We start from the raw sequence: 15,646 nt of genomic DNA, 5'->3' as shown, positions 1-15,646 counted from the left end.
CTTTTAAGACTATTATAAGCTAACTAATACTATATCTTTAAGATATTACCTTTTAAAGGTATTATAATAAGCCTTTTATAGTTATAAGTTATAAGGCTTTATAAGTCTTATAACTATTAAGACTTCTTTATAGTTATAATCTTATAAAAGCCTAAGCTTTTATAAGTTTATTACTATTCTATTATTCTTAAGATTATTATAGTTAATTAGTATATTTAGTACTAGTATAATACTAGTATAGTATACTTAGTACTAATATAGTATTAGTATAGTATTAGTATAGTATACTTAGTACTAGTATAATACTAGTATAGTACCTAATATACCTTAGCTAGTAATCCTTTATATATTCTATAGCCTTTAAGATAAGGCGCCTTTATTAAATATAGTTTATAGTATAACTTTTATTTTCTATAAAATTTATTTATATAGGTTTTTAAGTTAAATTACCTTATAAGTAAAAAGTAGAAAATATAGTAGTTATAAAGCCCTTTATATAGTAATAAGGCCCCTTATATAATAATAAGCTACCTTATACCTAATATAACTATAAGCTATTTTATACTTAGTATAACTATAAGCTACCTTATACCTAGAAGAAAAAGGTAACTTAGGTATACTAATAGGTATTATTATACCTATTAGTAAGTAAGAGAATTAGGCTATTATTATAGTATATTATAATAGCTATAGTAGTTACTACTTTTCTTTATAGTTATTATTTTATTCTTTATAGTTATTATTTTTATTCTTTATAGTTATTTCTAGTTATTTTTCTTAGTTAATATAGATTAAGTAGGAGTAATAATAGGTAGCTTTAAAGCTAGAAGAATAATCTCCTATTACCTAGTATATCTAGTACTTACCTATACTATATAACTAGATAGAAGTTATATAATATAATAACTTTACCTCTTACCCTATATATACCTTGTTGGTCCTAATAATAGTATTTTAATATAATTTAGGTAATCCTTATTCTTTCCTAGCTATTTTAATAGCCTCTTTATTTTTAATAGTTTTACTAGTTAGTTTTATATCTTAATACCTAGTCTAATTAGTATATAGATACCTCTACTTTAAAGAAAATTATAAAGTTCCCTTTTAATATATTAGCTAAGCCTACTAAATATAGCTAGCTACTACTTTTTAAACTCTTTTTAAAAAATAAGAAGAGTTTTATTAAGGAATTAATATTTCTATCTTAATATTTTAAGATATAACTATATCTATATAGTTATATTATTTAAATCCCTCTTTATTATTATATTTAGGTTAATTTTTAATAGTTAGTTCTCTATTTATCTTTTTATTATAGCTTTTATTATACTATAGAATTAATCTAATAATAATAGCTTTATAGTACTTATATTTTCTATCTTTAGCTTATTTACTATTCTTTAAGACTAGCTTAGTAATAAATATCTTAAGGTTTTATATTCTTAATAAACTCTTTAATAGTCTTAGTTATTATTATCTATTAAGAATAAAGATCTTAAAAATCTTTTTAAGTTATTTATTATTTTTATTTTTTAGCTTCTAGATTTAATAGAAAGTATATTTATTATTATTTTTAATACTAATAAATAGTAGGAATTAGGCTTATTCTATTAATAAATCCTTTTAAGAAGGTCTTAGGTTAAATATAGATTATTAATTTAGTAATAAATACTTTAATTAAGTTCTTTAAAAGAAGTTTTTTTATAATAAATAATAAAGTAAATAATCTTTATAGATTATAGTAAATAATAATCTTTTACCTTAAATAATATAAAAGAAATTATAATTAATCTACCTTTTCTTTATCTTAACTATTTATAGTTTTTAATAACTATTAATTAGTATTAAAATTAAGGTATATTTAAATAATAATAAAAATAATAATAATATTAATTTAGTTCTTAATAATTAAGATAATCTAGATAACTCTAATATAAATACTACCTTCCTTAATAGCTAGGATTAATAGGTTTATAGCCCTTAAAAGTGGGTCTCCTGCCCACGCGCTGGCCAATAAGAGGCCAGCTTTAAGTTGCCTGCTTGCATAGGGTCAACATATAGACTTGTACGCTCTGGTATTGGCTACTTTTCCTCTTGATAGTCCTTGAGGACAGATCCCGTGGCGCTGCGGTTCTGCTGAGAGCTGTAGCCTTGGGTGATTACTTGAGGTGTTGTAGAGTTAGAAGCCACCGCAAAGGCCGACGCCGCCCCCCTCTTGACCCTCGATATATTTCCTTGCTTAACTGCGCTGTCGGCCATTTTACCAAGTCCCATCGCGAATGCTGTCGCCTGGTCTTCGAACGCCCCGGTCCGCTTTGCCGAGTCTTCATTGGACGACATGTTGATGACCTTGACGACGAGCTCTGCCACACTGCTGTTAGACATCCTCGTCATATTCGTCCGAAGCTAGTACTTACAATGAGAGGTTTTGTTGGCTCGCTCTTGGGCTTGTGGGAGATGAGTGAGGGGAGAAGGCTGCCCAAGGCAAAGACCGAATATTTGTGCTCACCTGAATGGAAACTGACAAAGGCTCACTATCAAGGCAGCAGTGCCTTGGACATGGTTGTTGATGCAGCCCATATGCAACTTTTACCAATAATGTGCAGAATTGGCGCGGGAAAGTGCCTTTGCCTTGCACCACAATTTTCCAATATTATGTAGCTTTCCCTTCTAACGCACGCAGCTGTCTCCCTCTGTGCGTATGTGGTATAACGGGTGTGTGTTATGTGGCTAATAAATGTACTCAATCCTTTGCTTTAATAATATTCCAGCAACTTCCCATCTAATAAGGCATTCTCAAATTTCAAAGCCCCGTCCTGCTCAGCTCAATGGATATTCTACTGAAGCCAGCCGCCTCCGGTCTGGAGTTCTGTGCTCATTCGCAGACGAAATTCCCCCAGTCGGGCCATTCACCTAGGGTTTCCCCAAGTCTTGTCCTTAAAGATTCTGTAATTTAGGCTACCTGGATAGGATAGTAGGTTGCATGGCCCGCGGAAGCAAGAAAATATCAAGGTTGCAAAGTTCCAGTCCGCTGCTGTCCTCAAGCACGGAGTCCGCGAGTTGCACGACTGTACTCTTCCAACGTCTACCGCCGATCAACCTACCCTAACTATTCGCCTCGCTTTTTATGCGAAGCAGTTCCCTCGGCTCGACACCGGCCGGGCGCCGCCGACGTCTCGGTGTGCGCTTCTGCTACAGACCGAGCGCACATGATTGATTTCTTGGCCCCAGGGCAGCAGCCAACATGAAACGCCCGAGTCTTGTTGTACCTTGGCTACCACGCAAACCGCTGGCTCTGCCAAACCCCCATGGCCATCAGGCTGCGACAAGCTGAAGGTGAAGCACAGCCTTTGCATCCCTCCCCCCTCGCTCGATGAGGCGATGCGCATCAAAATCGAGCCATCTCGGCCAACTCTGCCCCAGTTTCATATTTTGCTCCCATCCCCTCCAGCTAGCTCGGTTCCCATTGACGAACCATCCGCCGCACTAGAACAAAGACGCCGAGCCTTTGGGGGAGAGGGGGGCCGGTCAATGCGTTCGCCCTAAAACGTTGCGAAACGCGGATTGTTTTTTTTTTTTTTTCAACCTCGTCGCGGTGAAACCAGTTTCGAACAGCTCACATCAGGAGGGAAGAAAGAAAAAGAAAGTTTTACTTTGTAAAACGCAGAAATCGGAAGAGCACCGTGGCCCGGTTGCCGAAGACAGCGCAGGGCTGAGTTGGGCCCAGCAGCGTGCCGACCGGGGGAATTGAACAGACGGTGCCTGAAAAAAAAGATGTGTAAAAAAAATTGCTTCGTCACGGAGGCACGGCTGCGGTAGTTATCAGATTTCTCTGCTCGCCTGTCCAAATCCGTACGATGCACGCGCGGGTCTGTCCGACCCGGCCGAACGGTGGGCAGCTGAGCCACAATAGGGCAGAGCAAGGCCGGAGAAGACGGCGTTTCAGAACCTCTTTGGTGTGGCTCGTCTCGGGGAAAGGAACTGTTTTAGCTTTGGCCCTCGTGCAGATTTGCTCATCGGGCGTGCCCAGCAGTCTGAAACAGGCAAGAAAAACGAAGAAGAAAAAGAGGTGCCAGGCCTTGGCGAGTTGTAAGCAACGTGGTTTCCGGGGTCAACAGCAGCAAAAAAATGTAGCTTACCGAGAAACCCGGATGAGCAACTTGTCTCGGGTCTTTCCACAGGGGTCATGGGGGGTTGGTGGTTCCGACGGCTGGGCATTTTCTTCAGCGACACTTGCACCGGGAGCTTTTTAGCCGCCGGCACTAGTCAACACCACAAGCCAACAAGGACCAGCGGGGAAAGTAAAAATCTATATTTGGGGCCGGTAAGCTAATAAACTGTTGTGAATTAAGCGCCCGTAGGTGGCACATGTGGTGTAAGATGGCGGGGGGGGCGTGGGGGAGATGGACGAGTAGGATATTTTATATTTTGCAAATAAAAGTAAGAGAGAGAATGCGGTATCATGGGACAGGGCAAGGGTGATTTTTTTAAAAAGTCACTCAGCAATTTCTCGTCCCCGCCACACCACAATCCCTGGGTTGTCTCAATCTGACGGGCAGCAGACCCGATTGCTGATCCGGAGACGTAATGGGTGTGTGTGTGTTCGACATAAAACCTGGGGGGGAGTGTGTGATGACGGGGGGTTCGCCATGACCAAGACAACGCAGCCTTGTTCCCAAACGTTTTGTCGTTTGTTCGCCCAGCAATCCCCCCTGTGTGGAACCGGTTGGCCGGATATAATCGAGCCTCGTGGTGTCTCGCGTCGTGCAGCACCCATGCAAGCACCACTACCGGATACATGGACAATACGTCCCATCCCTCCATCATTGCCTTCTCATAATCACAGTTGGAAGAACGTCTGTCTTGCACAGGGGGCTGGTTCCAACCCCAGCCGCACCAACACACAGACAGAAAAAAACGTCCTTTCCTCATCGATGCTAGTGTACCAGTCAGCAGCCCCAAAGCCCACATCAGCAAGTTTACCGCCCGTCATATAAGCTCCTGGGCAAGCCTCCCCGCCCGCTTAGCCCCCCCCCGGTCACGTCAGAAGGGAAGCTGAGCTAACTAATTATTAAAAAATAAAAAAGGAAAAAAGAGGCTGGCTGCAGGGGACAACTCCTTTCCGTCGAATAAAGTCTATCCCAAACGTCTGGTTTCGTGTCGTTGTGTCCGTGACCCCCCACGTTGAAGGGGCGATAGCGATAGATATAAAGCCAAACTTTCCCCAGCCTCCTCCAAAGAACCAACCACCACAGTCGCTTCTTCTAAAACCGTTTGTGCTGTCGACAAAAAAAAAACGACCATAGCTCGCACCAACCTAGAAACCACAAAGCGTCGCCCAGACCGTTTTTTTTATTTTCATCTGCAAGCGCCCTGGCGGAGTACAACAGCAACAAACCCACACCAACCATACAGCCCATCCCTAGTACCACGTTATCACAACCCTGCAGCAAGTCGGTTTCTATTCTGGGAAACTCCCCCAAAAAAATAACGCCTTCTACCAATTCGCTTGCCAACATCCCATCCCGTCGACCAGGTTTCCTCTCACTCTATCTGTATACACCACCCACCACCCACCAACAACTCCATCTATATAACTTATACCCGAGACAATCCTCTCCCAATCCGGCCTCTGATCTTCAAACCCGTTCAACATCCAAGACATACATTGCTTCCCTCCCTTGTTCTTTTCTTCTTCTCTTCTTCTTTTTTTACACTTTTTTTTTTCTTTTCGTCTCTTCTTCCTTCCCTCGTGCAAAGATGCTCTCCAAGTCTCTGCTGCTGCTCGCCTCTCTGGCATCCTCTGTGCTCGCCGCCCCAGCCGCCTGCGCCGCGCCGAAGCCCGCGACACCTACTCTGCCTCTCACCGGCGGCGGTACGTCCTTTGCTGCTTTCCCCAATTGACTCCCCCCCGACTAACACAGCCACAGCCAAGGAACTCACCAACCCTCCGGACGGCCTCAAGCTGCTGCACATTGCCCTCGGCTTCGGCATCCAAAACTACACCTGCGCCGCCGCCGGCGCCACCCCGACCGCGACCGGCGCTCTCGCCGTGCTCTACGACGCCCGTCCGCTCTACCCCAAGCAGGGCCCGCGCTCGCTCGCCTCCGCGGCCCAGTTCGCCCAGCTGCCCGCCGACGTGCTCGCCACCCACCCCGTCCCGCTCAACCTCGACAACCGCCTGGACCGCGCCGACCCGGCCCACCCCGGCGCCTCCCTCACCGAGCCCTTCCTCGCCCCGCCCGCCGGCCTCGTCGTCGACGGCGTCAACGAGCCCCTCGCCTACATTGGCCACCACTTCTTCACCGACAAGGGCGTCCCCGCCTTTTACCTCGACAACGGCAGCATCTTCCTCACCTCCAGAAAGGACGAGGCCGTTGACGCCCCCGTCGAGGCCTCCGCCGGCCCCGATGGCACCGGCGCCGTCGCCTGGCTCAAGCTGAGCGCCACCGACGCCGCCGTCGGCCCGGCCAAGTTTGTCTACCGCGTCCTCACTGCCGGCGGAAACTCGCATGGCTGTGTCAACGGCGCTGGCGGCGACAGCACTAGCTACACTGCTACTTACTGGTTCTACGGCTAAGCCTGCCTTGATGCCGTCACCGCTGCTGATAGACTTGCTTCCCTTGTCATCTTTCTTTTCATTGCACTCGCTAGATACCTTTAATGTTGCTTCTCGTCTTTTTCATGGTCGAGCTTAAAATTTGGGGTGCGGCCATCAGTTTATTGTTTTCTTGTTTTTATATTCGCATTACACGGCTCGTTTGGCATAGAAAGGTTTACATTGTTTCTCACGCCGTCTTCATCTTTATCATGGAGATGACCTTTTCAATCGTTAAAAAGCTTTACATGGAAATATCATTTTTTTTGATCAAGTATCTATCTAATCTCGCTTACACCGACTTCTTCATTTTGCCTGTCGTGTTGCAATTCAGTTCCATGGCTGGCACGTCGTCGCAGTAAAACACGGCGCCAATACCACCCCCAATAACATGCAACCCGTTATAATACCGCCAACAACCCTGCAACTTGGCACCATGCGCCCACATCATTTTTGGAATACATCTCTTGGCAAATGTCCGCCATTCGCTGCTTGTCACAATGCCGGCCACCTGGCGTGACCTACCATCCAAGGCCCCAATTCTTCCCGTCCGAGGCGGCTACGGAGATTGCACCGGCATCCATGTCACCTTGACTTTCTTCTCCAAGATATTCTTAGTTCCTATGTAATCATTGGTCATTAGAAATCCAACACGCAGTCGACCTTTTTCTTGGCTGCTACACAACCCTGACAGTATACAGGGCCCAACGCCCATAGCCCATCGCAACTTGATTGGCACGTGCCGTGTACCATCTATCTCATGCTGGCGTCCAGACCACCAGCCAAATCCTGCTCCAGACCGTTCGCGCCGCCCATGTACTCTTGCGGCCGGGGGTCCTCCGACTTCCACTGCGTCGAGCCTTGAGGCATGGGCACCTGCTGCTGCTGCTGCATCTGTGTCAGGGCGGGGCCGGCGGTGGGCACAGTGCGCACCATCTGGCGAAAGCGCGCCACCTCGTCAAGGATCATACGACGCATTTCGGGCACCTCCTCGACGACCTCAAAGTCAAAGTTAAACGTCGTGGGGCAGTCGGGCTCGTCCGAGGCATCGTGCCAGATGTGCAGGTACGGGTGCTCCAGCGCCTGTTCCACGCTAATGCGCGCCGAGGGATCAAAGGCCAACATCTTGTCGAGCAGGTCCAGGGCGTCGGGGTTCGCGTTGGGGAAGAGGCTAGGGAAGGATCGCTTGGGCATGAACGGCAGGTTGCGGACGTATTCCTGGGCCCGGGGTGAGCCAATGCGGGAAAGCGTCTCCTCGTTGGGGGTGCCGAGAATGTGAAGAATCTGGTTGAGCTGGTCGACGTAGTCACGACCCTTAAAGAATGGACGACCGCCGAGAAGTTCAGCGAGAATGCAACCGACCGACCACACGTCAACTACTTGGGTTAGCGTGAGGGCTTTCACAATGCAATGAGCCCTGACGTACTAGCTTTGGTATAGCTCTGGAAGCTGAGCATGATTTCGGGCGCACGGTACCATCGGGTGGCTACGTATTCTGTCATATAGCCAGCATTCTCCTGGGGGTCGACAGAGAAGCCGCGGGCAAGACCAAAATCGCAAATCTTGAGCTCGCAGTCGGCGTTGACAAGCAGGTTGCCTGGTTTCAAGTCACGGTGCAGCACGTTGGCCGAGTGGATGTACTTGAGACCGCAAAGGATCTGGTAGATGAAGGACTGGAAGTGCGCGTCGGTCAAGGGCTGGCCTGAGCGGATAATGGCAGCCAAATCGCATTCCATGAGCTCTGCCAAGTGTTAGCATGGGCTTGTACAATGTATTCAGGTAGGTAGCTGGGCTGACCTTCGTATAAATAGGTTTCATTGAAATCATTCGGCCGTGGAATGTCCATGTCGTAGAGGCAAGTAATCTGGCCAAGCGATTAGCTAGGCTGCGTGCAGGGTATCGGGGCACGACGGGTGAGCGCACATTACGGTGGCCGCGAAAGTGCTGGAGCAGCTTTATCTCGCGCAGCGCCCGCTTGGCGAGAATCTTTTTGGAGAAGACATTGGTGACTTTTTTGATGGCGACACCCTCCGAGGTTTGGTTATTAACGGCGGCACTACAAAGCACGAAGCGCGACGGTTAGCCGTGGCTTCACGGGTAAACGAGGATGGCGCGGGGTAGCTCGTTGGCCACGACGCCGGCGCACGACTCACCAGACGATGCCGTAAGCACCCTGTCCGACCTCCTTTGTCACAGTGTAGCGTTCGTCGACAATGAAATCCTGGTTAAAGACCTTGAAGACCTTGCGTCCCTGGAGATCGCCCATGGCGGCGAGATTCTGAGCGTACAGGCGAGGAGGGCGCGGGCACAAAAATAACGGAATGCGGGGCAGAAAAGGCTCAAACGGCAAACGGCGAGCGGCAGGCGCGGTGCGTGCGGGAGAAACAGCGTATCTGCAGCGAGGCCAACGGGATCTAGTGATGATGGGAAGCTGATGACTCTGGCGCAAGATAAGATGAAGCCGGGACGAGCAAGAGTAGATGAACAGATGGGATGGTGGTTGATAGCAAGATTATATATATATATATATGGAGTCGACAAGCTGGCAGGAGCAATGGTGGGCGGGCGGCTAGAGGATGATGATGGTCTTGGGGGGGCCAATGAGGGGTTATCACCGGCGGGAAACCCACTAAAATAAAAAGCTCGTCAATTCCTCGCATTGGCTGGTCCTCGACAGGGGCTGCCAGCGGGGTTCCTGGCGCTGCATCCACTATAAAAGTCCCCTGGAAGGCGAGAACAACGAGGCTACAGCGCCAAAGAGGCCTCAAAGTGCCCTGAAAGAGAGCCTCAAGAACACCTAACCGTCCTCATCAAACACGAGCTCCCCGTTTGCAAGCATACATGCCCTCACCAACCACACGCCGAATCCAATATTAATCCTAATATCATTTATATCGCTCACAATCATTTCCATCCGTCCACTCGTCATCATCACACCACGGCCGATCTCAATCCAGGATCACATCACCCTGCCCCTACCCGCCCAACCTCACACCCGTCACCTCACTGGGAGCTCTCATTGGCCGCTCCGGAGACTTTGCCGCCCAGCCTCTGCTGACAATTCTCGTCACAGAGGTCTACTTGTCGTCCGTGCTAGTTATATTCATCGTCCCCTTTCCAATCCCGGCCTCTCTTTCCGAGCTGCCCCAATTCGAATCATGTCCCCTCTTTTGTCCACGCTATCCTCGTCGAGGAAGTCAATTTGTGCTTGCTGCTCCTAAGCTCGGCGCATGAAAAGACCAGCATTGTTCGTCACGAGTCAATAATGGACATCTCCCCAGCTTCCCGGACTGGAAGGTGATACTGCACAGCCTACCCAGTGCGCCGAGCCTCGTTCTTGTGGCCTGCCCAATTGAGCCTCCGAGACCACCAACGAGAGACAAATCAGTCTTGGTCGTGTTCAAAGATGTCGTGCATTCCCTTACCGGCCGATGAGAGCCTACTTCTCAATCTATTGTGAGCGCAGTGTGTTGCACAGAGGGTCGATGCCATGCTGGTGGCGGAAAAGGGAAGGATACCTCTTTTCACGCTACATTAATCACACCTTCAAGTAGGACATTGCCGAGAACCGGCATCGTTCATAACTTGGTCTGGACGGAAGTTAGCCGTGTCACGATCGGCCCGTGCCTCTCTGTTGACGACGCAACATCACTGACACACGGCTGGATGCTGCTTTTGAGAAGCTCTTGTAAGCTGGCAACCTGTACTGTGCGCCGACACGCCGAACAGGGAGAAGCAAGATGCCAACGCTGACACAGGTGGCACTGGTCGCGACGGGAATGCTCACATTGGCTCCCGTGGCCGGACAGTCTGTGGCCTGAACGATCTCAATTTCCCACTGCGTCGGGTCTGTGTATCCAGTTCCCTGTTGAACCTGCTGTGGCAAGTGTGCGAAGACGCATCTGGTGGGCAAAGCCGTCGCGTTGCACGAATATAGCACTTCAGTTTTCGTACACTCATCGAAAGCGACGAAGGCCTAGTTGAATGCGTGACTCTCTGTATCAAGCGACATAGATAATTTGTTCATCTTGCGGACTGGTTTTCTTCTGTCTACGAAACATCCGAGGACCCGAAGTGCTGCAAGGCTGCAGACGGGCTAGTGTTTGCTGCGAGCCTTGTAAATCTGCAGGAACCTCAGCCTTACTTTTAACTAGTTCGGCGCCGTTTCCTGTCTACTGAACAATACCACTGCTGGCAAATTCGCCGCGGAATGGGAGCTCTCGGTGAGCAACTGTTGAGTGCCGAACCTTGCCCGACACTCTGGGCCTCAATAATTCCAACTAGCTAGCTGCTTTGGTGCCTTGTAGTCGCCTAAAACGCAGATCCACATCTCTTGCAAATGGAAATATTTAGCCTGATATTTTTACACCTTTTTATATCCATTGCAGAGGCTAGGATCGCTGTGTATGAATGCCGAGGCTTGATGCATGTGTAGATGAAGGAAGCCAACATCAGGGGAGCACAAGCAACTGCATCTCTAGCCTTGTGACCAAGCTATCAACTCTTATATCTCGTTCTCGTTGTGGATCGAGTTGAACAGACACTCCAACGCCCGCAATCTTAAAATCGGAAGATTGTTCGTGTCCAAATCTACCACCTGTTCGAAGGGCAAAGCGCTGCCGCTAGGGAAGCTACCATTTTCCCTTCATACGTATGGACCAGCCGGTACGTTTAAACTGGCCGGAATCGGAGTAGATTAGTAGGGAACATTGTCCACCTGGCGTTCACCAAGGCTTTCAAGGTTCACACCACCTACAATGAGGTAGCGGCCATGGTGATCTGCTAAGCCACACCAGTCCTTGTTCGCAAGGTCTACAAGGTATACGAATAGCCTGGTGGTGGTGCTCATATTATTATGGAATCAAGAAATAGAGCGTATTGTAGATTAAGGATAAGCTTCACTTTCATAAGTCCTATGGGCAAGGAACTTCCCGACCAACAGGGTCGCAAACATGCATACCATCCTTAACGCCATGTCCATAACATTTGCCTACTTATCTTTAGCCACAAAGAATCTCATTAATTTATTCCATTGTTTCGCGTACCGTTGGAGCTGCAATAGCAGTAGTTGCCGAACCCCGAGTCTGGATCGGCGCTAGAATAAGTTGTCAGACATGCAAGACAAGGGTCGTTCGTAGCTCCTATGTCACTCACTGATTTTCACAGCCGGACTGGGCACCAACAATTTGAAAAATGGCGATAAAGAGCGAAGTGATAGTTGTAAGTCTCATTTTTAAGAGCAGTTCGAAATTTTCTCTTGAACTTCTTTGTCCATGATTAAGTCGGGGAGATCATGCACCACCACATGTGGATAGGGTTGTTTTTATAGCTGTGATAGAGACACAGATCAACACCGGCTCAGAGTTAGTTGCCGCATACCCGAGCCTGATTTTCTCATGTTTGTCATTTGACGCGTAAATTGGCTATATGTTGCGACATTGTAAAACTCACGCCGAACTGCAGTGACGGGGTAGTGTCACACGGCTTCCAATCTCAGGCGGGGTAAGGAGGCGTGTCTAGCAGCCACAATTTCATAAAACACACAGTATCAGCCCGAGCCTTACCATCCTAATAAACATTTCTTTCTCCAAGACATCTGCACTCCGTGCCTCCCTTGTGAGAATGCAAGCCGCGCCCGAAGATGAGAAGGGTCCCGAACGCGGCCAAAGCGAGCGGCTCAAGGCATCAAGCCCGGTGACTCGTTTGACTCTGTCCAACATGCTGCGACGCTCGGTTGCCGAGATAGCGCGAGCTGAGGGGGATAACAACCGGCTCTTGGAGTCTGCCGGCTCTATAGAGAACATACACCATCGATACTCGAGTTCTGAGAAGCCAGCGAGCGAGTTCGAGATTGACTTGCACGATCTCTGGTTCACCTACTACCATGCTGCGAAGAATACTACCGCTCAGAACCCTATGCTGGACCGACTTGTGGTCCAGATTATTCAGGCTAGAGAGTTGGGTTCACTACGCAGACCTTCTCCCGCAGACGCCAGCGTCATAACCGAGGCGACGACTTCTGATGGGATCATTTGGACCGATCTGCCCTTTTTGGTCCCAGACATGACTGGATTTTGGCTCCAGGACTGGCCAATGATGAGCGCAAGCAACCTTCTCAGCTTTGTCACCTTCTTGGCAAAACTGGCGTCCGTCGGTGTCTGCCAGGACAGGCTGAGCGGTGTCGGCCTCGCTCTGCTATGCGATGCGCTCGAGACCCCGCGCCCGCTGGGGGCGTCCGGGGAGGAGCATGGAGAAGATCCGTCCAGGCTCCCGCAGGACGTCACTGTCGCTGCGCTCCTGCCGGCCGTCAACTCTTGGCTGTGCCATTGCGGGCACAAGATCGTCCAGCTGGCCGACGCCCGGTGGAAGAGCGACGCCTGCAGCCTCGGTGAGCTCTTCCGCGACGACCCGTTATGCGGCAGCGCCACACCGACCGGTTTTAGCCCTGAGAGGTGGGTTTTCTGGCTGAAGAGACTGGAACAAATTGCCAAAGGGGCGGATACTGCGGGAGATGCACGTCTTGGCGAGACCGTCCGGAAAATGATGGACAACATGCTCTTCATCGCGGATGAGAGGCATTCGGCGGTCAAGCAACTGCTGCAAAACTCGCCTGGTGTGATTCGGCATGAGCCCGTGATACAAGTTTTTGGCCCGAAATAGGCCACTATGCGCGAGGAGATAGGTAACCGTAGCGCCTCCCCTATGGTACAAAAAACATTTACTAAATTGATGTCCTTGTTAACCTGGTTTTTGCTGCTCGGTCGATAGTGTAGCTGGATGGCACCTGTCCGCACCGCACTTGTCAGGCTCGACCACACTTGATATCAGATTTTCAGATAGTTTATGACAATTTCTGCACCGGAGCTCCACTCGGACACGCAAAGCCGCCAGTATGTCTTTCATCACGCATTGGTGACTGTAATAAGCTGATCATTTCCCTAGCCTTCCTCATGGACCGCTGAAGGATCAACAGAGGCGGGGAATCGTGGCATGCAGCAAATCCGCGAGCAACGGGCAACACCGTATATCACAACAGTACGCCTTCTCGGTTGCATAAATGAATCACATCTAATCCTCCAAAAAAGGCTGTGCGGTAGAAGGAAATGTGTACCTAAATTCGCTCTCCTGGTCCAACACTGTTGTCTCCCATCATTACTCAGTAATCTACACGACGGTTAAGAAAATGAAGTCTGCCATCTTTTACAACATTTGTTTCGGATTTGCGTCGGTTGCCAGAGCCGTTGCAGTGCCTGTTGAACCTCAGCTGCAGGGGTTTGACCAACGTCAAGAGGGCAAGCATTGCAACAAAGGCTTCCGGGGTGTCACTGTCATTGAGGAAGTAGCGATTGATGAGACGAAAGATGGTGGTAATGTTGCTGAATATGCGAGTCCAGGATATCCTGGAGTAAGTATTCTAGGCTTTTCATTGTTTTTCTTTCTTTTTTACTTCCTTTTCTTCTTTTTGAATGGCGTTATATTGACTTCGCCCTCTCAGAGATGTGATCCCGGCCCTCAGGTATGCCAATTCTTCTGGCAAGACAATGACGGATGGAGATGCCGAGCTATTTGCCACTGCCCAATCAGTTCTATCGTAAGTCGACGCCTCCATACTTTCTTTCAAGCCGGCTAGAATTCTGACTAACTTGCATAGTGCACTGAAAGTGGCAACTATTGTTTCTACCAGCGGGATAATGGGGGTTGCTACTGTACGTAACGGTTCACGATTTGAGACATCACTGCAAGATTTACCGTATCTCGTTCGATAAAAAATTCCTATATAATTGAATATACTGCGAATATTAGTGGTTTTCGAATTTTCGTCGCGTAAGAAGGTGACCCACCATCTCTGGGCGGATCATGATTGGGAGACTCCTGGCGGGCACGGGTTTCGACGAGGTCGAGGACATTCTGAAGCGTGTTCCACTGCTAGCGCGTAACAGTGGCGACATTTGCCTTACTTGGATGATGAATGCAATCTGTCCCCTGCAGAGATGCACCCTCGTGGGTGAAGGAGTTTGACGTGGGAGCGTTCATGGACCATGCGCACGATCGCATCAAGGCCTCGTTCGGCACGATTAAGTGGAGGCGCAAGTACTATCAGGAGAGCTCTGCTAAGAGTTGTACTTTTTTTTACTTAAGCTGAGGAAATTGATGGGTGTTTGTGTGCTCTGGAAACGTTGGCAAAGTTCAGACAATTGTGGCTCATGGCTTACTTTCGTCTCGGGCCAGCGAGTGGTCAGGTATCCGTTAGGCTTCCACAGAGCAATTTGTATATATGGAGAGTCGTATCAAACTATTGGGTGAATGGCCATGATCTCCTCTTGGTTTGATAACAAGTCTTGGTGGCCAGGTTCGGGCCGGGCCGGTGCTAAAGCCAGCCACGAGGTGGGCCTGGAGCGCTTGGAGGTACAGATGGATGGTGAGTGCTGCACCCGCCGGAATCAAGGCGCCGAAGACTTGACTTGATCATTTCGTAACACCAATATGGCAGATGGCGTCGTGTACCTTTTTTTTCCCCTTCTCCTTCTTCCCTCAAGGCCTCCAAATCATGCCCCCCTGCATACTGGACGAGAACTCGTGGCTGAGTGCCAGTGATACGCAGCCCAAACGACGACGTTAATACATCTAATTTCTTCTCTGCAATCTTGCGCGACTAAAATCGCATGGGAAAATGTCCCATCTTGTATGCTACCCGCTTCATGACACACCATAGAGAACGACATGGCTCTTCAAACGGGGTTGCCATTTTAGACAATCTTTGTTGCCAGATACAGCCGAGTGGTTTTCATCGAAGCCGATGTCGGGGGATATGACCACGCCGTCTTGGCTAGAACCATGTCGGCGCAATGGTAACAATCCATATCGATGTTGGACTACTGCTCTGGCAAAAGGAGCGAGTGAATCATGTAGCCACCTTCCTTCAATCATGACACTCTAACTAAAGGCCCTTTTCCCTCGAATCCGGCCACCAAGCTTTGCGCAGATGCAATGGTGCCTCATCCTCTGACACGAGGATATCCATGGTCAAGTATTCTCCGCGATACGTTT

General features: G+C 48.6%; 3 protein-coding genes across 3 annotated transcripts; 2 read left to right on the top strand and 1 right to left on the bottom strand.

Annotated features, from left to right (window-relative positions):
* Positions 1-4,649: 4,649 nt before the first annotated feature.
* On the top strand, positions 4,650-6,580 carry CCM_09638 (malate dehydrogenase; the record flags this gene model as incomplete). The annotated part of the gene is made up of 4 exons (XM_006674771.1): positions 4,650-4,856; positions 5,427-5,432; positions 5,761-5,875; positions 5,931-6,580. The coding sequence occupies 4 exons, from the start codon at positions 4,650-4,652 to the stop codon at positions 6,578-6,580; spliced, it is 978 nt and encodes a 325-aa protein (XP_006674834.1).
* Positions 6,581-7,351: 771 nt separating this feature from the next.
* Positions 7,352-8,864, bottom strand: CCM_09637 (Serine/threonine-protein kinase-like domain; the record flags this gene model as incomplete). Its single annotated transcript, XM_006674770.1, has 5 exons — positions 7,352-7,974; positions 8,025-8,339; positions 8,396-8,462; positions 8,522-8,654; positions 8,752-8,864. The coding sequence occupies 5 exons, from the start codon at positions 8,862-8,864 to the stop codon at positions 7,352-7,354; spliced, it is 1,251 nt and encodes a 416-aa protein (XP_006674833.1).
* Positions 8,865-12,220: 3,356 nt separating this feature from the next.
* Positions 12,221-14,741, top strand: CCM_09636 (uncharacterized protein; the record flags this gene model as incomplete). Its single annotated transcript, XM_006674769.1, has 4 exons — positions 12,221-13,211; positions 13,759-14,003; positions 14,431-14,513; positions 14,588-14,741. 4 exons carry the CDS (start codon positions 12,221-12,223, stop codon positions 14,739-14,741), a joined length of 1,473 nt encoding a protein of 490 aa, XP_006674832.1.
* Between the last annotated feature and the right edge of the window lie 905 nt (positions 14,742-15,646).

The sequence above is a fragment of the Cordyceps militaris genome (genome assembly GCF_000225605.1).
Source record: "Cordyceps militaris CM01 unplaced genomic scaffold CCM_S00010, whole genome shotgun sequence".
NCBI classification, from domain to species: domain Eukaryota; kingdom Fungi; phylum Ascomycota; class Sordariomycetes; order Hypocreales; family Cordycipitaceae; genus Cordyceps; species Cordyceps militaris.
Note: the sequence above shows the minus strand (reverse complement) of the source record. Positions and strands in the feature narration are given on the sequence as shown.